The 23,635-nt window shown below is 40.4% G+C and overlaps 1 protein-coding gene across 1 annotated transcript in view; it reads left to right on the top strand.

The window, feature by feature from the left end:
• Nucleotides 1-397: 397 nt before the first annotated feature.
• Nucleotides 398-23,635, top strand: part of tcf25 (transcription factor 25 (basic helix-loop-helix)) — a 42,367-nt gene continuing 19,129 nt past the window's right edge. The window contains exons 1-13 of the mRNA XM_059993031.1: nt 398-830; nt 3,735-3,917; nt 4,400-4,471; nt 4,708-4,826; nt 5,340-5,405; nt 5,851-5,933; nt 6,934-7,064; nt 7,730-7,829; nt 12,198-12,291; nt 15,385-15,477; nt 15,854-15,959; nt 19,415-19,574; nt 22,251-22,338. Coding sequence (XP_059849014.1) covers nt 660-830; nt 3,735-3,917; nt 4,400-4,471; nt 4,708-4,826; nt 5,340-5,405; nt 5,851-5,933; nt 6,934-7,064; nt 7,730-7,829; nt 12,198-12,291; nt 15,385-15,477; nt 15,854-15,959; nt 19,415-19,574; nt 22,251-22,338 — 1,466 coding nt within the window. The 5' untranslated portion in view covers nt 398-659. The remainder of the gene's footprint in view (nt 831-3,734; nt 3,918-4,399; nt 4,472-4,707; nt 4,827-5,339; nt 5,406-5,850; nt 5,934-6,933; nt 7,065-7,729; nt 7,830-12,197; nt 12,292-15,384; nt 15,478-15,853; nt 15,960-19,414; nt 19,575-22,250; nt 22,339-23,635) is intronic.

Here is a 23,635-nt window from a genome sequence, read left to right as displayed (position 1 = left end):
AAAGATGACGGGAAACTAAAGCTGAGGGAACAGAAACTGTAGAGATAATTCACAAACCTGACCAGAACTTCATCTATATCAAAACGTCATTTTGCACAATTGTTTTCGTGAAGTAAAAAGAAAAAAATGTGGAAATATTCAGACGGGACTTCGCGGCCACCGTCGCCGCCGCTCCGGGGCGTATCGAGTTTCTCCACCCGTCGAACGGGACTTCGCGGCCACCGTCGCCGCCGCTCCGGGGCGTATCGAGTTTCTCCACCCGTCGAACGGGACTTCGCGGCCACCGTCGCCGCCGCTCCGGGGCGTATCGAGTTTCTCCACCCGTCGAACGGGACTTCGCGGCCACCGTCGCCGCCGCTCCGGGGCGTATCGAGTTTCTCCACCCGTCGAACGGGACTTCGCGGCCACCGTCGCCGCCGCTCCGGGGCGTATCGAGTTTCTCCACCCGTCGAACGGGACTTCGCGGCCACCGTCGCCGCCGCTCCGGGGCGTATCGAGTTTCTCCACCCGTCGAACGGGACTTCGCGGCCACCGTCGCCGCTGACGAGCCGCGAAGGGAAGATGGCGTAGACCCAATCTGTTGCCCCAGCCTACGGTCCGGGTCGAGGCTCTTCTAAGCCCAGGGACACCGGCAGCTCGACGAGCCCCGGCACGGCACGATGTCTTCCCGGAGCCTGCGGAAGTTGCGCGGAGAACGGGTACAGGAGCCGCTGAGTCTCCCCGTGGAGCGGGGGGAGGAGGAAGAGGAGCTGCCGCTGGAGCACGCACCGTTCCGTAAACAGCGGCGGAAAAAGAAGCAGAAAGCGGCGGCTGGCGACTTGTACCGAGCGGTGAGTGATCGGAATTACGGGGGGCTAGAACGGGGAAGAGAAGTTATTGTTGGGGTATTAGTTAAATGGACCCGTTTCTTCTGTGTAGTGCTGTCTTCTTGAGAATTGTAGTTTATAGTGATAAAGCTTTGAGACTCGAGAGGCGAATCATCCATTTATGGGACATCCACTCTTTGAGCTGCTACGATTTTCATGTCACTGTCCAGTTGAAATTCCTGGTCAATATTGATTCTCAGGGTGCAAGGGTGAGGACTTGCGTTTTACCAGGACTTACTGACGCAACACTCGGCCAAAGATTGATTGGATTTCAAGGTCAGTTATGTCTCATTTCTGGAATTCACTTATTTTCGTTCATGTTTGGACCAATTGTGAATGGATTTGGAGTCCGTTAATGCAGGTTAAAGCCAAACTGGGAATTTGTGTGTAGGTCATATGTGAGAAAATGCCACCTCATAAGTGAGTGTTCGAGACTGATACAGTGGTAATTAGCCAAATTGGATTTGCCCTGTGCTTTATCTGGGTAGGACGTATCTGGTTAGCTTTCCATATTGTTCAGTCAGTACCGGTGTTGTAAGTGGAACAACTTGATCAATTCAATTCCATCTGAGGTGCAACTGGATCTGGAATGAAAAGCTGCACTGATATAGCTGCTTTGTCATCTCGTCCCGTGAATTTTGCTGTTTGAAATACTCATGTCGCATTCGTGATGTCATGTGATGTGAATCGAATTGGCTGAAGCGTGAATTCTCTGATGATGTGGACCTTGGGAGAAGCTGCGAAGATCATCCATGCGGTGCTGACCACAATTGCAAATACTCGCAGCCGTGTCTGTCATGTTGAGCTCCGCCAGCACTGAGGATGGGAATGTTACTGGGTACTCCTCTCATCAGTACTTTAATAGGCCACCATTTCGGGCTGGATAAGGCTGCAGTCTGTTTATTTACTTAGAGATGCGACTCGGAATAGACCCTGGCCCTTCCAGCCACACTGCCCAGCAGCCCCAATTTAACCCTAACCTGATCACGGGACAGTTTACAATGGCCAGTGAAGCTACCCTGCATGCATTTGGGCTGTGGGAGGAAACGTGGAGGGGGGGCATGCATTCCACAGGGAGGATGTACAGAGATTCCTTACTGAGGATGCTGGGACTGAACTCTAAACTCCGATGCCCTGAGCTGTAATAACATCACACTAACCCCTATGCTACTGTGGTGTATGTCTGCTCGGTCTAGGATCGCTTAGTGCAAATGACAACATATTGTTGGCACTTCATTATTCACGACACTTCCAATTGCCCCAAACATGCCCTCTTGCCTTCCTCATTGAACTGAGAGAGATTGCTGGACCATGAGGTTACAGGCAGATAACAAGTGGAAAAACTGCAGTTGCTGGAAATCTGAAATAAGAGCAGAAAATGACGGAGCATTCAGGAGAGAGAAATAGATTTTTGGTTTGAAGATCATTCATCATAACTCAAAAAAGGTATCAAGTAAAAATAAATCAATTTTGAGGTGGGGAGAATAAAGGGGAGGTCCGTGTCAGCAGAATGAATGGTGTAAGTGGTCATGTTGCTGAAAGAAGGCAATGAACATGTCTGGAGGAGATTTAAACAGGACAAAAATTAAAATGCTAAACTAGGAGGCAGTATATGCAGTTGAAGTACTATTTTCATTCCTGGGATGAAGGAGTTATGGTTTTAGAGGTCCCTTGGTGCTCTCAATCAATGCCAACTATCAGGAACCCATTTACCCTAGTCCTTTGTTAATTCTATTTTACTCTCTTCCATCCCTAACAACTGTTCCCACTACCACCCCAAAGATTCTACCACTCACCTATACACTAGAGTCATTTTTACAGTGGCCACCTCAGAGGCCTACAGGTTGTTAGATGAAAGCCCACACACTTGCTGGTGGTGGGGGGGGGGGGGGGGGTGGAGATGCAGATTCCATTCATTCAGACAGTAGCAGAACTCTGAAGCAGCAGGTCTACCAGCTATGGCACCATGAGGAAAGACTGAGCAAGATGGCTCTATTTCTTTTGAAGTGTAGAAGAATACATTTCTTCAGCTATTTACCAGAATAGATGAGTGAGGATATCACCTCAAAAACAAAGGACATCTATTTAAGACTGAGATGATGAACAATTTCCTCTCTCAGATTGTGAAATTTGTTTTTAAGATAATAAGAGGCTTTATTTATGTTATATGTTGGTCTTTGCTTGGAGCATTGTTTCAAGATTACTTACCACTAACTGAAAATACCTGGAGAATAAATTTGGAATAGGGTTGCTAGCAGTTTATTAAAAAGTCGCTACCTGAAACAAATACTGAATTAACCTATTTCTGACAAACAGGATGTCAAAAAAGCCCAAATTAATTTCATAATATTTGTATCATTAATAATTATTAAAGTCTAATTATGGACATGGTTAGCCAACTCTTGTTGTTGCCATGCCATTCTATATTTGGAGGCTTATTTCAGTTTGTTCCTATAAATAAATCGAAATGCTAACTTTGGGTTGATACAATCAGGAATACATTCATCTGACTTTGTAATCTGTTCCTGAATACTCGGTTTACATTCCATCAACTTAGTTTGTTACTAATTGAAGCCTACAGTACATTGTGAGCAACTGCATTAAAATTCAGGACCTTAAGAGAAATAACGCAGTAAGAGGACTTGGCTGCTGTTTGGCTCGTGTGGGAAGTGGCTTAAAGTTGCAGAGTGAACTGTGTGATCCTGGCCCATCAAACCCAGTGACCATGAATGTAGCAAATGAAGGTCTTGCACTTAGAAATGTATTTATCATTTAAATATGAAAGTGGAAATCATCAATATACCATATACTTGGAATGGGAGGATCAACATAGCTCTTGAATTAAATTTTCAGTTTTTATTTCTGTAGCTTAGTGAAATTGATGTTGAGCAAGATGAAGCTTTTGAGGAACATTCAACAGAAGAACCAAATAATATAAACTTGACGGTCGAGGACACTTTGCCTGAGGTAGATGATCAAACTGAAGCTACAGAAGAGAATAAAGAACTAGACAAAACTGATCAATTAGAAAATAAACCTGATGCCTCACAGGTAAATTCTTGCATTGAATTGTGCTACAATTTAATATATTTATTGTGGATGTGTGTTTTGCTCTTTATTTGTGACTTCTTATGGAAGTGTAGGGATTATATTGTATTCACCTTTGTAGAAGCACAGCTCTTACTGCAAAATAGCTTAAATATAATTGGATTCACTTTTTATGGTACATAAAATCAAAATGCTCTTTCTCTGTTTTCATTTTTGCAATTTTAATTGTAGCTGATGGATGCTTATGTATATTTTAGTACATTGTTCTGATATCCTGCAATATAATTAGCCCAGCCAGGTCATTGATCTAGTAATTCCCATCTAGAAAGAGGTGGGAATTGCAAATGCATTTTATTTCCTTGCAAATATTTGTATTATGTTATAAATATATTTGAACCCATCCCTTTTGCTATTTAAATGGCTGAATTCCTGAGTTGTATGAGATGGATCATATTTTTCAAGAAAGTTTTTTTTTTGGTTCCTAGCCAAACTCCACCAACAAATCAAAACGGAAAAAAAAGAAAAAGAAAAGCCGGAATAGTGGTCCTAATACCCAGGTAAGAAACCTGTACTACAATTCTGTTATTACAAGTAACCAATTTCTGTAAAATCTTACTAAGTGTTTCATCAAAAGGATGGAGACAACTTCTTATTTGGTCAAAATTAATCTATTCCGATCCTAGTTATCTACAATGAGGTGCCAGATCTGAATGGTCCTCCTTTCTGTTCACTTTTTTAAAGTTTTGTTGACCAGAATATGCATACTTATAAAAGTCTTTGATCTGTTTCTCAGGAAAGTGCTGCTGATGACATTGATAGCATTCTGCAAGAAATTCAGGGGCCCAACGATTTCCATTACCGAACTCGCAGTGTTAGTGCAGAAACAAGACCACTGTTGTGTGTTGAGCATAGGTAAGAAATGAAAGCACATTTTATCTATGAGGTCTGTAGGCTTAATTTTCATCTGCTAACATTTTGATAGATTAGAAGCATTAAGTTTTGTCTTACCATGTCTCTTAATAAAATTACTGCTGATGGTCAGATTATTTCATTAAATTTGGTTATAGGTTAATTCAGGCATACTTGTATGGAATTTTGGATTCAAGGTTTGGCATTTGTGGAGATTGAGCACAAATCTAAGTTAGCACTGCCATGCAGTACAGTGAGAAGTTTACAATAGGACATCATGCACTTTCTCAGATCACTTTATCAAACATACCTCACTATTTGAACTGTTATATTTATCTTCAAACTAGTACTCAGACAGATTATTTTCTATCATCATATTCATAAACTATTTCAATGTGAAATTTTCCTAAATTAAACTTTTTATAAATTATTGATCAGTAAGCACCTACAGTATTCTGAACTCATAAATATTTCTAACCTGGTGTTATTTTTATTAAGTTTTTAAATTTGTTTTAGGAATCTGAATCCAGAGACTGAACTGAAGAGATATTTTGGGGCCCGAGCAGTGCTTGGAGAACAAAGGTTAGCTCGTGGATTAGATAAGTATTTTCAGCTAACTGATGGCCATCATCTAGTTGTGGCAGTGTAAGATATAACCATACTTTACCCATTGAAGTAATATTTATGGTCTACTCCATGTACCTTTGAGTAATTCAGATATATGGCAAAATTGAAGTTTTGGGTTCCGCGTAAGTTATCTTAGAGACTCTGTACTATTTGTCTAAGAGTTCTCCAAAACTTGAAGCTTTCTGCACTTATTTTTTCAATTGAGCTTTTAAACTTTTTAGGGCAGCACACACAAAATGCTGGAGGAACTCGGCAGGCCAGGCAGCACCTATGGACTGTTTACTCTTCTCTATAGATGTTGCCTTGCCTGCTGTGTTCCTCCAGCACATTTTGTGTGTGTTTCTTTGGATTTCCAGCATCTGCAGATTTTCTCATGTTTGTTTTAAACTTTTTATATCAGATTAAGGCAGCGGCATCGCCAACTACACAGGAGTACATGGCTCACAACAGTGAAAGATGGTTGGCCACGGTTTGTTAAAACAGGTGAGTATATATGCCTAATAACTCATTAAAAAGTGTATGGTTTAATTGCTCCAATGCTATCATAATGCAGCATTGTTTTGAGCTAATTCAGCAAGGGAATGTTAAAACAGTAACGTGCAATAGACACTATAGGGGGTTGGGGAGGAAACTCAGCACGATTCAGGATAATGCAAGATTTCCTGGTTAGTAGCATTTGCTGCTGACTTTAATGTAAAACATTACCGTGATCTTTCCTGTATCAACTAGGCTTAACAATGGAAGATGTTTCTGTTTGGGTTCTTTAATACCATGCTTTCTGTGGCCATCGAAATAACATCATATGAGATGAATCAGGACCCTCCAACAAAATCACAAAGGTTCAGAATGTTTGGGTCATGAACTTTAAAAGACATTTTTTAAAAAGCCTAAAAACCCATTAAGAGATTTAGATACCATATTTCAAAAATATTTTAAATACAGTAACTCATGATAAAATCTTTTGTAATGACTTTGTAAATTAACAAGTTATCTAGGTCGCTTGCAACAATTCTGACATTAGAGTCTTTACTTTCTATGGGGAAAATCTCATTGCATCTTCTTCGACCTAGAGCAAAATCTTTAGTTAGCTTATTTCCATTACTAATTATTAGACATTATGAATTCTTGCTTGTTGAATTCTGTATTGATTGCTGTACATTATATTACAAAATTAAAAAAATAGAATGTGTGAAAATTCCATCAGTAACTTCAGGATTCCCATGTAATGGCAAGAATACAATGAAATTCTAGAGTTTCTATCACTTCCATTAAATAATAAAAGCAACATTGATGGTTTTAATGTTGACACACCTACAAAACCTGGCCAGTACTTTATGTTTGGTTAATCCTTCCTCTCTTCTTTACATCCCATACACAAAAGGCTTTATTTTAACAACATATGAAATGCATCGTAATTTATGTTGTTTTACTATTATCTTTGGCTTCCTAAGTTGGTATTCAACTTTTGCTTTGCAACGTACAGGAATTTCTATGCAATTGTTGGAGACAAAGGGAGGAGCCCAATATTTCACCTTCGAACACAGCCATGATTATCAGCAGACTCAGTTCAAGTTCTTAGATGCCGTCAATTCTATGGATCCAAATAACATTTTGGTAGGTTGTGAAATGACTAGTAAAAAGTTAATTACATGCCAATTAGGTTGCTTGTTCAATGTAAGAATGGAAAACTGATGGTAATTAACTTAGTTTTGAAACTAGTTACTGATGTATTTGCAACTCAGCATTGTTGGGTGATAACAAATCAAAAGCATCCTTTATGTGGACTAAGTTGTTCATGTATCCATTCATTTTTAAAGCAAATTATGCAGTAGTATTTTGTAAATAGATTGTTTTGTAAATCTGAAGTTCTTCTAGTCAAAATATCTTTATGTTATGCACATAGTTCTGGCAAGGCATAGAAACAGGCCTCTCAGCCATCTAGTCCACGCTGAATTAGTAGAAGTATCTAATCAATAAGACCTTTATAATTTTACCTATTTCATGTAGGCCCATATTGTGTGTTCGTTTATTTTAGAATGAGATCTATAAACCTTTAAAATTGCAAAGATTTGAGTATCTTTCATTCTTTTCCTACATCTTACATCCCTGTTCTTTGTTCGCGATGTATGACATTCATTAAAATGGACATGAGCTGGATTCACCACTAAACCCAAATTATCATTAGCAATGGCATTTTATACCATGGAATTCTTATAAATAGAAGTTGCAAACCTTTATCAATATATTTAATCACCTTGATTTACTCTCCCCGACTCAAGGTTCTGCTCCAGGTCAACCCACATCATATTGACTCATTATTGCAATTGAGTGACATATGTCAGATGCAAGAGGATCATGAAATGGCACGTGACTTAATAGGTAAGAATCCCTGTACAATTTCTAAATAGAGCAGTAATCAGTCAGTGCATATCCATTGAAATATTTAGTTCTTCACCATCATCAGTGCTTTTTCCTATTTTTCCAACAAATTGTGACCCAGCACTTGAGTCTGACCTGCAGTATCAAGAACCTATCTCAGACTGTTTCTCAGAATCATTTCTTTCCTTAGCATTTTCAGTTTAAAGTGGAATTGGAGCTAGTTGCTTTTTTGAATTTCAAATATACTTCCTGCCTTTTGGTTTATTAGATTAATTGTCTTCTAAATTTTGTAATGTTATAAATAATAGGGAATAACTTTGCTGCATATGAAGTAACTTGGATAAGTTTATTTCTTCTCAAATTATTGGAAGTTTTGATGTTTTAAGCTGTAATTGATCATTACAAATGGCAAATTCAAATGACTAAAGTTGCTTTTCTTTAATAAATTAATGTAATAATTGTTTAAAGCGTATGTGAATCAGAATCAGTTTTGATATCACTGGCATACAGTATGTCTTGAAATTTGTTTTGCAGCTGCAGTACATTGCAATACATAACAAAACTATAAATTACAATAGGAAGTAAATATTAAAAATAAATAAGCAGTGCAAAAACAGAGCATAGGAAAAAAAGTGATGTGTTTTTCATAGATTCTTTGTCCATTCGGAACTCTGGCAGGGGAAGAAGCTATTCCTGAAATATTGAGTGTGTGTCTTCTGGTTGCTGTATCTCGTCCTTGGTGGTAGCCATGAGAAGGCATCTTATAGGTGATGGGGGTCCTTAATGATGAATGCCACCTTTTTGAGACTTTGCTGTCTGAAGCTGTGTTTAATGCTGCAGTGGCTAGTGACCATGATGGAGTTTGTTTACAACTTTCTGTAGCCTCTTCCAATCCTGTTCTATATCAAGTGGTGAATGCTCTCCGCGGAACATCTGTAGAAATTTGCAAGTGTCTTTGATGACATACCAAGTTTCCTCAAACCTCTAATGAAATATAACCACCGATGTGTCTCCTTTGTAATTACATCAATATGTTGGACCCAGGCTAGATCTTCGGAGATGTTGACATCTAGGAACTTGAATCTGCTGATCCCTTGACGAGGACTGGTGTGTGTTTCCTTGATTTCCACTTCCTGAAGTCCACAATCAAACCAGCTGATCTGTCTCGCTCCTGTACACCACCTCATCACCATCTGAAATTCTGCCAACAGTAGCTGTGTCATTTGGCAAATTTGTAGATGGCATTAGAGCTGTACCAATCCATATAGTCGTGGGTGTAGAGAGAGTAGTACAGTGGGCTAAACACGCATCCTTGAGGTGCACCAGTGTTGATTGTCTGAAAAGAGGAGATGTTATTTCCAATCCGCATTGACTGGTCTCCCATTGAGGAAGTTAAGAATCCAGTTGCAGAGGGAGGTACAGAGGCCCAGGTTTTGGAATTGGTGATTAGAACTGAAGGTATGATTGTGTAGAATGCTGAACTATAATCAACAAACAGTAGCCTGACATGTATTACCATTGTCCAGATGATCTAAGGCCCACGGAGAAAACCTCGGAAAAAGCGTGGGCGCGGAAAAGAATTACAAGTGTGTTTAAGGAAATGGGGTTTTAAACTCCCTATACCGACTATCTTGCTAGTGAACGTGCAGTCTCTGGTGAATAAAACCGATGATCTCAGAGCCAGGGTGCTGAATCAGAGGGACATTGGGACCGCATGTGTCCTTTGTTTCATGGAATCCTGTTTAACCCCTTCCGTATCAGATGCAGAGACTCAGATCGACATGTTTACTATACATAGTCAGGATAGATCTATAGAGTCTCTCAAGCAGAGGTGTAGGAGTATGCCTCATGATCAACTCTTCTTGGTGCACAAATATATCAGTGCTCTCCCAATTCTGCTCACCAGATCTGGAATATCTAGCAGTAAAATCTCGTCTTTTTTACCTACCACGAGAGTTCTCTCGGGTCATTCTGATAGCAGTTTATATTCCACCACAGGCCAATGTCAAGCAGGCTTTAGATGATCTGAACAATGGGATCAACATGCACTAAACAGTGCACCCTTACGCCTTCACCATTGTTTTGGGAGATTTTAACAAGGCCAGTCTGAAAAAAATCACTAAGCAATTACCATCAACAGATCATTTGCTGTACCAGAAGATACAAAACACTGGACCATTGCTACACCACCATCAACAATGCCTACCATGCTATTCCGCGCCCCCACTTCGGTAAGTCTGATCATCGAGCTGTACTTCTACTCCCTGAGTATAGGCAGAGACTGAAGCACCAGCAGTGAGGAACAAGAAGGTTTGGACAAGGGAAGCACAGGAGCGCCTGCAGGACTGCTTTGAGTCAGTGGACTGGACTGTATTCAGGGATTCATCTTTGAATCTGGATGAGTATGCTGCAGTTGTTACCTACTTCATTAAAACCTGTGTGGATGAGTGTGTGCCTACAAAGACTTGCTGTACATTCCCAAACCGAAAACCGTGGATGAACCAGGAGGTAAGTCATCTGCTGAAGGCTAGATCTGTGGCATTCAAGTCTGGTAAGTTAAGCCTGTACCAGAAAACCAGGTATGATTTGTGGAGGGCTGTTTCAAGGGCGAAGAGACCATTTTGAATGAGGTTGGAGGTGATATCAGATGCACGGCAACTCTGGCAGTGTCTGCAAAACGTTACTTCCTACAAAGTGAAACCCAATGGTATGAATGGCAGTGATAATTCACTACCAGATGAACTCAACACCTTTTATGCACGCTTTGAAAGGGAGAACGCAACTACAGCTGTGGACATCCCTGCTGCACTTGATGACCCTGTGATCTCTGTCTCAGAGGCCAATGTCTTTAAAGAGAGTGAACCCTTGCAAGGCAGAAGGTCCTGATGGAATACCTGGTAAGTCTCTGAAAACCTGTGCCAACTAACTAGTGTGAGTATTCAAGGACATTTTCAACTTCTCACAGCTACAGGCAGAAGTTGCCACTTGCTTCAAAAAGGCAACAATTATACCAGTGCCTAAGAAGAATAATGTGGGCTGCTTTAATGACTGTCGCCTGGTAGCACTCACATCGACAGCGATGAATTGCTCTGAGATGTTGGTTATGACTAGACTGAACTCCTGCCTCGGCAAGGACCTGGACCCATTGCAGTTTGCCTATCACCACAATAGGTCAATGGCAGACGCAATCTCAATGGTTTTCTACAATCCTGATCAAGAAGTTAACAGAACCCGAGCCTCTGTACCTCCCTCGACTTCCTAACCTGAAGACCACAGTCTGTGTGGATTGGTGATAACGTATCCTCCTTGCTGACAATCAACCTCGGGTGTGTGCTAAGCCCACACCTGACTCTGTATACACATGACTGTGGGGCTAGGCATAGCTCAAATACCATCTGCAAATTTGTTGGCGATACAACTATTGTTGATAGAATCTCAGATGGTGATGAGAGGGTGTACAGGAGTGAGATATGCCAATTAGTGGAGTGGTGCCATAGCAACAACCTGGCACTCAACGTCACTAAGATGAAAGAGCTAATTGTGGACTTCAGAAAGGGTAAGATGGAGGATCACATACCAATCCTCATAGAGGGATCAGAAGTGGTGAGAGTGAGCAGCTTCAGGTTCCTCAGTGTCAAGATCGCTGAGGATCTAACCTGGTCCCAACATAAAAATGTAGTCATAAAGAAGGCAAGACAGTGGCTATGCATTATTAGAAGTTTGAAGAGATTTGGCATGTCAACAAATACACTCATAAACTTCTATAGTTGTACCTTGGAGAGCATTCTGACAGGCTGCATCACTGCCTGGTATGGAGGGGCTACTGTACAGGACTGAAAGAAGCTGCAGAAGGTTGTAAATCTAGTCAGCTCCATCTTGGGCACTAGCCTACAAAGTACCCAGGACATCTTTAGGGAGCGGTGTCTCAGAACGGCAGCATCCATTATTAAGGACCTCCAGCACCCAAGGCATACCCTTTTCTCACTGTTACCATCAGGCAGAAGGTAGAGAAGCCTGAAGGCACACAATCAGTGACTCAGGAACAGCTTTCTCTCTGCCATTCGATTCCTAAATGAACATTGAAGGTTTGGACCCTACACTTTTTTAATATACAGTATTTCTGTTTTTGCACATTTTTAAAAAACTATTCAATATATGTAATTGATTTACTTGTTCATTTATTGTTCTGCTTTATTTTATATATTATTTTTTTCTCTCTCTGCTAGATTATGTATTGCATTGAACTGCTGCTACTAAGTTAACAAATTTCACGTCACATACCGGTGATAATAAATCTGATTCTAATTCTATATTTGAAAAGCTGAGATGTTTTATCAAGTTTTCCTTCTATCTCTCTCCTTAATTTAGAAAAAGCACTTTACTGTTTTGAAAGTGCATTTCACCCTTCATTTAGCTTGACCAGTGGAAATAGCCGATTGGATTATCGACGAGCTGAAAATAGGTATGTATGATTCTTGCTCACACATTACATTTAATCTGTAAATTTTTGTGGTGGGTAAGGGTCTTGTTTTGCTGCTGCTGTTCTCTTGTTTTGTTGCTGCTTGTGTTGTGCTGGACATTGTGGCATGCCGTGTTGTGACTGGAATATGTGGTAACCCATCCTTGGGTGTGTTGGTTGAAAATGCAAAATACATATTTTACTGTATGCTTCAATGTACATGTGATAAACAAAACTGAAACTGAATCAAAGTATCAGGTGGTTGATCCGTCTAGAGCAGAGTGGGCAATATCATCACCCCGGGGGGTAGTGGGGACTGCTTGGTTGTAAAGGGGGAGGCTGAGGATTACAGACTTAATTTAAGAAAGGAGTTATTTATTATTAGCGGTTTATAATGAGGAGTTGATGTTCAATGCCTTGTAATTGATTACAACGATCATGTAATTGCCTCATTTCTCACTAACCCACTATTCTCTTTAACTTTGCTCAAAGCGTGTTATAATTGTTGAAAAACAATGTAATACTTTTGTATTTAACATCTCACGAGGAAACATCTCATGAAGAAATTGTGTTATTTCCAGGCCTGTCCCTTGCATTATTGCCATTCACCATTGTAGTACAGTGTTAGCTAATGTTATTCTCGTACTCTAATCACACTGTGATGCATTTCCTGTCAATTTAGGGTAAGGTGTTCAATGAAATAGAATAATCTACCATTTCGAATGGTCTTAACTGCATTTCTCTAGTCTATTACCCAACTAAGCTATCGCTGTCCCACTTCATGTACCTTCAGATAGTAAGTCAAGTTTTGCCTGAGCTATGATGACATCATAACTTTTCCCTTTATTGGTCGCAGCTCTTGGGTTGGCATTAAACAATAGGCGATTGACTATGATCATTAATCCGTAACGAAGATGGCAGAAACAGATCAAATGAAAAAGAAGTGTAGACAGTTTGGTGTGGAGTATCTGAAATATGGATTTATACCAGCACCAAGCGGTTATGTGAAAAGCTTTTTTAAGTGAGGCCGTGAAACCGTTCTGTCTCCTTGAACACTTGGCAAAACAAACAAAAGCTTGGCTTATTTTCAGTCATTTTGTGAAAACTTTCAGGAACACCAAAATATGTTTGCCAGAACTTCACAAGAAAACTGTGATGGTCTATGTGCTTAATGCAACATGTCATTGCTAATTCTGGTAAGCCCCATACAGTTGGAGAAGAACGGATTCTGCCAGCAGTAAAGGAGGTTCTGGGTACAGTTTTGCACAAGTCACCAGATCATAATTAAAGTAATTCCACTCAGCGACACCTCTTTTCAAAGGCAAATAGATGAATTGTCTGAGAATATGGAAGACACATTGTGCAACATACTTAGGTCAACAGAATTCATTCTGCAGTTGTATGAGTCGACTTTGCAAGGAATCTTTGCTTCTTGGTTATGTTCACTTCATCAAAGATGAAAGCATGGTTCAAGAGTTGTTATTTGCAAAGGGACTAGAAGCAGATACGAAAGAGGAGTCAATATTTTGGGTTGTTGTACAATTTTTCAAGGAGAAATACATTTTGCTCACCAACATTCTTGTTGTGCAGCAGATGGGGCACCATCAATGACAGGACTCCATGGGGTTATTACTTTCTTGAAAAAAGCTATAACTAAAGTATTTGTCCTTTACCTTGTAATTCGCAGATGACATCTTGTTACAAATAAATGTAAGTGATTGGCTGCACAAATCATTAAATACTGTTATCACAGCCATAAATTAAATTAAGTCCCATGCTCTCAATTTTTGGCTACTTCAAGAGCTGTGTATCAAGAAGGATGAACAGTTTGAACACTTGCTGTTACACAGAGATGGCTCTCAAAAGGAAACTGCCTGAGATGCTTTTATGCGCTTTTTGAAACTGATAGAATTTTTTTAGACTTGAATGTTTCATTCAGTAGACAACTCAGGAGTATTAGGTACGGTATTGCTTATTTGTTAGAATTGTTAACAAAGTTTTTTGAAATCAGTCTTCAATTACAAGGAAATTATGTGAATCTTATCAGTCAAATCAGTTGTCTCCACTTTTCTGCCCAAGTTATTTAAGTGGAATATTGGCTGTCATGACCTTTTCCAATTTCTGAACCTCTTTGAGTTGGAGGAGAAAGAATATCATGTGACCTTTAACTGCGCTGTGCCCACTGGGTGAGCTGCATAAAGTCATGTCAGAGATTTCAGGATCTTCTCTCAATCCAAATTTCAGTCATTCCTGAACACTTTCAGTGAGGAATTAACAGGAAGGATAGAAAAGCAACTGATTTCACTACAAAATAGTTTTGAGCTGAAGATGAAGTTAAAGAAAATCATATCAAGTCTTTTGGTTGCAAAAAGAAATTTCTGAACACTTCTGCACTGTGGAAAAAGGCAAAGATATTCTTTTTTTGCCTTTCCAACATCATATTTACTGGAGTGCAGTTTCAGTGTAGTGACCTTCTTTCATAGCAATGAAACAGCCTGTATTACTGAACATGGGGATCTGAGACTGCTTCTGAGTGACATACAGCCTGATATTGAGAAGCTGCACCAAGCCCATCCATCTTACTGAAAGGTGAAAATGTGATGAAGTAGTGAACAGTGAGATGTATGCACTAAGATTGTTAATGAAAATTGTTTTATTATCGTTAAATTAAGAAATAATTTTATTTGTAGCTTTAAATGTATTTGAATAACTTTTGCAATTATTTATCACTGCTTTGAATATTCATTTGCTATTTTCTTTCACTGTGCATCGTTAATCAAAATTCTCTGTAAATTTTATGTAATGGCCAGAAAGGGAGAGGAGGCACTGGGGATGTGGTCATGGAGCCAAGGAAGGGGCAGTAACCTAAAAAAAAAGTTTGGGAACCACTATTCTAAATTAAGCAGCATTTTATATGCAATTCTTCCAATTTAGTGAACTATAATTAGTGTTCTCAATGTGATCACCTCCGTTATGAATAATTGCTGTTTTCCTCCAGCAGGTTTTGTTGCTGCATGACTGCTTTACAGTTCAATTCTCTAGGTCACTCTGAGCTCCCAGTTTAATACAGATTGTCCCCTCTCTATACCTATATAGGTCGTTCTTCCTTGCACTATACAAGCATATGATGTTTTTAGAGAAAAGAGGCTGTCCTCGCACAGCACTGGAGTTTTGTAAACTTATCCGCAGGTAGGAATCCTGAGCCATTTGTTGATTTGTGTGCCCTGTGATAACTTTGTAGTCCTTTTCAAGATGAAATATTAATTGAGAGAAAGGATACTCTTAAGTTTATTTTAGGATAGAGCAAATATAAAAGTCTACAGAATTACTAGTCTACCGTAATCATTTTATTCTGCAGTACTAAATTCTGTTCAATGGCATCAAACTGGGAAGCAAATTAACTTTAATTGTCACATAATAAGTCAATCTGTTGTGATTTAAATGAATGAGTACAATGCTGGGAAACATTAATGTGCTCTACTTATGAACAATTACCAGGAATTATGGCTTCAGTATGTTGCACTGAATCAGAATAAAGTCTAATTCACAATACCCGTTTCCGTAGTCTGGACCCTGAGAGAGATCCACTATGTGCTCTGTTGATGATCGATGTACTAGCATTGCGGGCGCGAGAGTATGCTTTCCTCATTCGGCTCTATGAGGAGTGGGAGGTGAGAATTTTTCACAGTTCATTTGCTTGTTACAAATTTGGTATATTAGAAATAATAAAAATCAGGTTATGAAACTGGAGTGGTTTGGCAAACTGTTTTAACTTTTATTTCACTGAACTACCCTTACCCTATGTCTGACCAAGAGATTGACTGTGCTTAAGTGCAATTCTGTGGATGCTACACAGCCCTGTTGGTTAGTTGCCAGGATGTGAGCATTGGCAGAATTTTGAATACTTGGAGTATTGCAGATGATATTCCACCTTCACACAGCATTACTTTTCACTCCCTAGTTAGCATGAGCATAGAACATTACAGGACAGACCAGGCCCTTCAGCCCACGATGTATTGCTAACCTTTTAACCTACTTTAAGCTCAATTTAACCCTTCCCTCCCACATAGATCATAAAAAATAGAGGCCTATGTGTCTAGGTAAGATATCCCCAAAAAGTCTGCCTCTCTCACCATCCCTGGCAGCACGTTCCATGCACCCACTATTCCTAAAAACTTGCCTTGACATCCTCCCTATACTTTCCTCCCATCACTTTAAAGTTATGCTCCCTCAAATTAGCCATTCCCACCCTGGATAGAAGTCTGGCTGTCCACTTGATCTGTGCCTCTTATTATCTTGTACACCTCTATTGTCCACATGACTACCGTCCAGTGGCCCTGACCTCACACATCATGAAGACCCTAGAGAGGCTGGTCCTGGCTCTCTTCCAACCTCTGGCCAGAACAGCCCTCAGTGCCCTGCAGTTTGCCTGCCAGGAGCATGTTGGAGTCGACGATGCTGACATCTAACGTGTGTATAGAGCCTTCTCCCATGTGGATATGTAACTTTGTCACATGGTGCGAGCAGAATCATCTGCAGCTTAATGTGAAAAAGACTAAGGAGCTGGTGGTGGACCTGAGGAGGGCTAAGGCACCAGTGACCCCTGTTTCCATCCAAGGGGTCAGTGGGGACAGAGCGGAGGATTACAAATACCTGGGGATACGAATGGACAATAAACTGGACTGGTCAAAGAACACGGAGGCTGTCTACAAGAAGGGTCAGAGCCGTCTCTATTTCATGAGGAGACTGAGGTCCTTTAACATCTGCCGGACGATGCTGAGGATGTTCTACGAGGCTGTGGTGGCCAGTGCTATCATGTTTGCTGTTCTGTGCTGGGGCAGCAGGCCGAGGGTAGCAGACACCAACAGAATCAACAAACTCATTCGTAAGGCCAGTGATGTTGTGGGGGTGGAACTGGACTCTCTGACGGTGGTGTCTGAAAAGAGGATGCTGTCCAAGTTGCATGCCATCTTGGACAGTGACTCCAATCCACTCCATTATATACTGGTTAGGCACAGGAGTACATTTAGCCAGAGACTCATTCCACTGAGATGTAACACTGAGAGTCATAGGAAGTCATTCCTACCTGTGGCCATCAAACTTTACAGCTTCTCCCTTGGAGTGTCAGACACCCTGAGCCAATAGGCTAGTCCTGGACTTATTTCCACTTGGGATGATTAACTTATTATTTAATTATTTATGGTTTTTATATTGCTATATTTTTTCACTATTCTTGGTTGGTGCGGCTGTAACGAAACCCAATTTCCCTCGGGATCAATAAAGTATGTCTGTCTGTCTGATAAGCAGGACAGCACTGTGAGGACCATGTTTTTTTGATTTCTCAGATGCTTTTAATGCCATACAGTCCTCATTGCTGAAGGAAAAGCTCTGTTCAGGGCAGGCTGACTCTTCCATTGTATCCTGGATAATGGACTACCTGACTGGCAAATCACAACGTGTGTGGCTTCAGAGCTGTGTGTCAGACATGGCTATAAGCTTCACAGCGGACTATATTGGTTCCCTTCCCATTTACCCTGTAAACGGACTTTAGATACAACGCTGAGTCATGTCATCTGCAGAAATTCTCTGTGATGACTCAGCAATAGTTGTGTGTATAAAAGGAGGATGGGAGGATGAATACAGGGTCCTGGTGAAGGACTTCGTCACATGGTGCAAGCTAAACCACCCCTGCAGTTCAACATAAGAAAGACAGAGATGGTGATGGACTTTAGGAAGACTAAGCTTGCACTGCTTCCTGTTAATACTGATGGTGAGGACCTACAACTACCTGGGGGTACACCTGGATGATAGATTTGAGTGGAGCGCCAACACAGAGGCTGCGTACAAGAAGGGCCAGAGTTGCCTCTTTCTGAGGAGACTGAGGTCCTCTGCAGTATGCAGGCCTCTCCTTCATATGTTCTACCAGCCTGTTGTAGCCAGTACAATCTTCAGTGTGGTGTGGTGCTGAGGCAATGGCATCAACACGGGTGATGCCAACAGGCTCAATAAACTGATTAGAAAGAAATCAAACTGGACACATTGGGGGTTGTGGTAGAACAAAGAACTCAATGGAAAATCCTGGCAATTCTGGACAATGTTTCTCACCCTCTGCATGCTACCTTGGCTGAACAGAGTAGCACTTTTAGTAACAGACTAAGACAACTGTGCTGCTCCAAGGAGCACAATATGAGGTCATTCTTACCCTCGGCCATTAGGCTCTATAATGAGTCAACCTATAGCTGGGGAAGTGATCCTCCTGTTAGGTTGTTTGAGGCAACTTTTTTTTTATTCTTTCTAACTTATAATATTTGTATATTTGTGCGCTTGTAATGCTACTGTGACACTGAATTCCTTTGTGATCTATTTATCTATCTATCCATCAAGTCACCTCATCCTCCTTTGCTCCAAGGACAAAAGCCTTAGTTTGCTCAACCTTTCCTCATAAACATGCTCTCCAATCCAGGCAGCTTCCTGATACATCTCCTTTGCATCCTCTTCCACGTACTTCCTATTATGATGGTTGTGAATAATGGGTAACTTTTTATACCTAGCTGTTGCATCCTATCCTTAACTCAGAAAAGAATGAAAAAGTATCTAGTGTTTTCCCGGCATAAATGACAGATAAACTATTTTCAGCTTCCAGCCAGGTATCAATTTTAATTGGTGTTTCAATGATGAAGACGGCAGAGTTGGTCATCGTGACATCAGTTAAAATTGATACCTGTACCTGGTTGGAAGCCCAGGAAGAGTTTATTTGTCAGGTAAGAATGCTTTGCAGAACTCTTGCTCCATTTAGAAACAAGGCACTTGAGCAGAGCAGAAAGATACTAAACAGAACAAGTTGAATGCTTGAACTTAATTTTGTACCAACAGATAAGTACAGATATAAGTCATGTGTTGCAGCTTAATTAACTTGCATATACTGTATAACAATGTTTTATAACAACGGAAGCTTAAAGCATTGTTTGTTCTAATGTACTGATGTACGTAGTGCTTTCGGATTGGAAGAACATGAGCATTGTCCTAATTAAAACAACTGATCAGCATTGAGGCCTAGTGACTACAGAAAAAGTATAATAACCTTAGTATTAGTAGTAATCTCTTATTTCTTTCTGCTGTCTTTCAGTTCCATTTGAATCTGTCTCAGCTTCCAAATTTTGCATTCTCCATTCCACTGGCCTATTATCATCTTAGTCAACAGGAAGATCTTTCAGACATGGAGTCTGCTCAAAAGCTGGAACGAGCTAAGCATCTGATGCAAAAGGCTCTCATTGTGTTTCCAAGTGGTAAGTAGCCTTAATACTTCAACAGAGGATTTGCTTAGCAATGAAATCTTTCTTTATCTTGTCTTTGTTTTAAAGGAAGACATGACAAATTACAGGCATTATGCATGCCAGTCTTCAACACTTGTTATTTTAAGTGGTGAGCAGAATGATTTGGAGTGAAAATATCTATTGTTTGTTTGTACAGAGCTCAGTATTCATAGAAAGGCAGGATGAAAGTGAATTTTGTTTGATGGAAGTTAGTAAGTTGGTATTTTCTTTATTATCATATGCATTTTATAAATGTGAATATGAGTTTGGGGGAAATAAATTGGCTATTTTCTTCCACCCACCTAAAAAAAAGTCCTGGAGACCTGTTCTGGGACTTTGCTTCTGTTCCCAATCATCTGATTACACCCTGAGTTGACTAAACTTCAGATTGTTTTCATTGCTAATTGCTAAGAAAAAATAGGAGAATAAAGCATCACCATTAAGTGACTTCAGCAAGTAGGATCAAGGAGAGCACTAAAACATTTTTTTACATTAATAAGGAGCAAGAGGCTAGCTAAGGAAAGAGCAAGACAGTGAGGTACCAAGGTGTAATCAATGAGGCAGGGCACACAGAAAGACCCTAAATGAATAGTTCTCGTTGTTAGTCTGCAGAGAGGGAAGACATGGAGGCTGGAGAGGTGAGGGAGCGTACACTGATATTCACAGTCAATGTGGACAAGGTGGGCTGAAGTTTCGGTGCTGTACAATTTTACCAATTTGCAATTCTAATGGGGAAAATGTCTGTTCTGTATCTGCCACCTTATTATGCAATTACCATTGACATTTCAGAATTAAAGCACAAATGAACTTTAGAACTGTAATGTATAACTACTTCAAGGGTTCTTGCAATGAAGTAGGCAGGATGGAACAAGATGAGTGGACCTCACACACACAGATACAGAATTGCTGAATCTAATGGAATGCTCACTAGGGACTAGATTTAAAACGATGAACATGTGAAAATTTGACATTCATTGATATTTCATACTCCATTAATAGAACTGATGTTCAGTTGAATAAAATCCAAAATATTTTAATTAAAACAATGTTTGACCTGATACCAATTTAGTGATCAATTTCTGCAAGTAATTTCTTCTGACAATTTCTAAAGGGAAGCCTTAGTTTATGTTTATTATTGTTTGCGTTATTAAAGGAGGGTGTGTGTGTGTCCTCTGTTGGTCATGGTCGACCATAGGTACTGCGCCTCTGGTAATCACTGGGGAGTGGCCTCTTCAGGACGTAAGCCAGGGCAGAGTTGATATGGAGATCCGTCTGTTGCCCATGCAGTGGGACCCCCCTCTCCATGCTGATGACAGGTCCAAAGGAACGACAAAAGTCGATACAGTTTGGTGTCAGCAGCATCACAGGAGTTGCCGTGCCAGTGCTGGGTACAGCAGTCAGCTGCCTTCGGGACTCTTTAACTTACTGAAAAAGCAGATTTTTCACATGAATTAGAATGTGATGATCAAATCTTTTAGAAGCCAAAGATGTTGATATTCAGAAGAACCTTAATGCCATTATAGATGGAACACTGAAAGTTAACAAAATGTATAGCAAGTTATTGGAAAGACAAATGATATGTTGGCCTTTATTGCAAGGGAATTTTGCAAGAGGAAAGAAGTCTTAATTCAAGTATATAGGACTTCGGTGAGATAGCATCTAATAGATTGTGTAGAGGCTTTAGAAATTAGAGATTAGCTTTATTTGTCAGATGTACATGGAAATATACAGTGAAATGTGTCATTTGCATCACTGACCAGAACAGTCCGGGGATGTACTGGGGGCAGTATGTAAGAGTCGCCACTTTTCCAGCTCTAACGTCTTACCAACCCTTACCTGTACACCTTTGGATTGTCCATGGAAACTGGAACACCAGAAGAAACACGTGGTCATGGGGAGAACGTACAAACTCCTTACAGACATCAGTGGAAGTTCAACCCCGATCACTGGCACTGTAAGATGTTGCATTAACTGTTATGCTATCTTGCTGCCCTGTTTCCCTACCTAAGGAACAATAAACATGATGAAGATTCACTAGATTGATTGATGGGATATGGTCCTATGATGAGATGTTAAGCAAACTGGAGTCACAAATTCTAAGGTACTTAGAAGAACGAGAGAGGGTCTTAATTAAACATACAACATTTTTGCTGTACTTGACAGTGTGGATTAGGTAATGATGTGTTACCTGGTTGGATTGTCCAGAACCATCGTTCATACTTTAACGAGGGCAGTGAATCTTTGCAATTCCTTACCCAGGTCTAAATTCATTCTCAACTAAAATTAGTAGATTTCTATATATTAAGGGAATCAAAGGATGTGGAGATAAAGTAAAATGAGGGTGCCATGATCTCCATGAATCACAGAACAGACGCCAAAGTCCTTTGGCATTGAGCAGACCAGGAACTAAAGACCGTTGGCACTGAGCAGGTACTAAAGATCACTGGCATTTATCATGTTAAAGACCAGTAGTATTGTTTAATCTACTCTCTTTGCACTTAATAGTCACAACAGCAAAAACAACCATTTCATATTTATTTAACTGTTTGCCATTTCTGTAAGTGTGTGTAAAACCATCTTCCTTATAGAGAATAACATCATGTCTAAAATGTATACTGTATGTAACACATTCTTTACTTTCACTTCCAGTACTGATGCCGTTACTGGAGAAGTGCAGTGTGCAGCCAGACCAGGCTGTGCTGGCTCATAGATTTTTTGGATTTGACGTACAAACAAGGTATTTATCCTGGGGAGAAAAACAAATTTACATTACAAAGCCAGTGATGTTGGTGCACTTTCAGTGGCCACATTATTAGGTACACCTGTACACCTTATTAATGCAAATATCTAATCAGCCTATCATGGTAGCAATGCAGTGCATAAAAGCATGCAGACGTGATCAAGATGATCAGACAAAACATGAGAATGGGTAAGAAATGTGATCTAAGTGACTTTGAGTGTTGAATGACTGTAGGTGCCATGCAGGGTGGTTTGAGTATCTCAGAAACTGCTGATCTCCGGGAAGTTCCACACACAACAGCCTTCTACATTTTACAGAGAATGATATGAAATACAAAAAAACAGCCAGTGGCAACAGGTCTGTGGGTGAAAATGTCTTGTTAATGAGAAAAGTCAGCGGGGAATGGCCAGATTGGTTCAAGCTGATCGAAAGGTGTCAATAACTCAAATAACCAGAAGTAACTACAGTGGTCTGCAAAAGAGCATCTCTGAACGCAAGTCACATTGAACATTGGGAGTCAGAGTCGATGGGTTACAGCAGCAGAAGACCACACCAGCTTCCACTCCTGTCAGCTAAGAACAAGAAACTGAGGCGACAGTTGACACAGGTTCCTCTTAACTGGACATTGAAGATTGGCCTGATGTATCTTAATTTCTGCTGTGACATAAAGGTAGTAGGGCGGAATTTGGTGATAATCCGTGGATCCATCCTGCCTTGTGTGGATAGTTCAGGCTGGTGGTATAATCTTGCAGAGAATGATTTTTTTGACACGCGTCATCTCAAGCTGATTCCACAAACATGACGATGAGTTTAGTGCAATTCAGTAGCCTCCACAGTTACCAGATCTCAATCCAATTGAGTACCTTCAGGATGTTGTGGGACGGAATGTTCGCAGCATTAATGTGTAGCTGACAAATGTACAGCAGCTGTGTCTGGCTATCATGTCAACATGGACTGGAATTTCTAAGGAATATTTCCAGGGCTTTGTTGAATCCATGCCATGAAAAATTCAGTCTGTCCTGCGGGGGCAGAGGGAGGGGGTCATACCCATTACTAGAAAGATGCACCTAATAATGTGGCCCACTGAATGTACATTTCTGTATACAGTTAAACTCTGATAATCCACTGTCCAACCATTCAGAAATACTGATGATTTGTAATCAAGCTAATGTTTGAAATCCCCACTAACTAGATCCCCAGTTCCATTGTTCCCTGTACACTCACCAGGGCCCCATTTCCATTCACCACACTCCCTTGAAACTTTCCAGTTCACTAACATGTTACTGTGTAACTG

This window comes from Hypanus sabinus, chromosome 17 (assembly GCF_030144855.1).
Source record: "Hypanus sabinus isolate sHypSab1 chromosome 17, sHypSab1.hap1, whole genome shotgun sequence".
NCBI lineage: Eukaryota > Metazoa > Chordata > Chondrichthyes > Myliobatiformes > Dasyatidae > Hypanus > Hypanus sabinus.
Note: the sequence above shows the minus strand (reverse complement) of the source record. Positions and strands in the feature narration are given on the sequence as shown.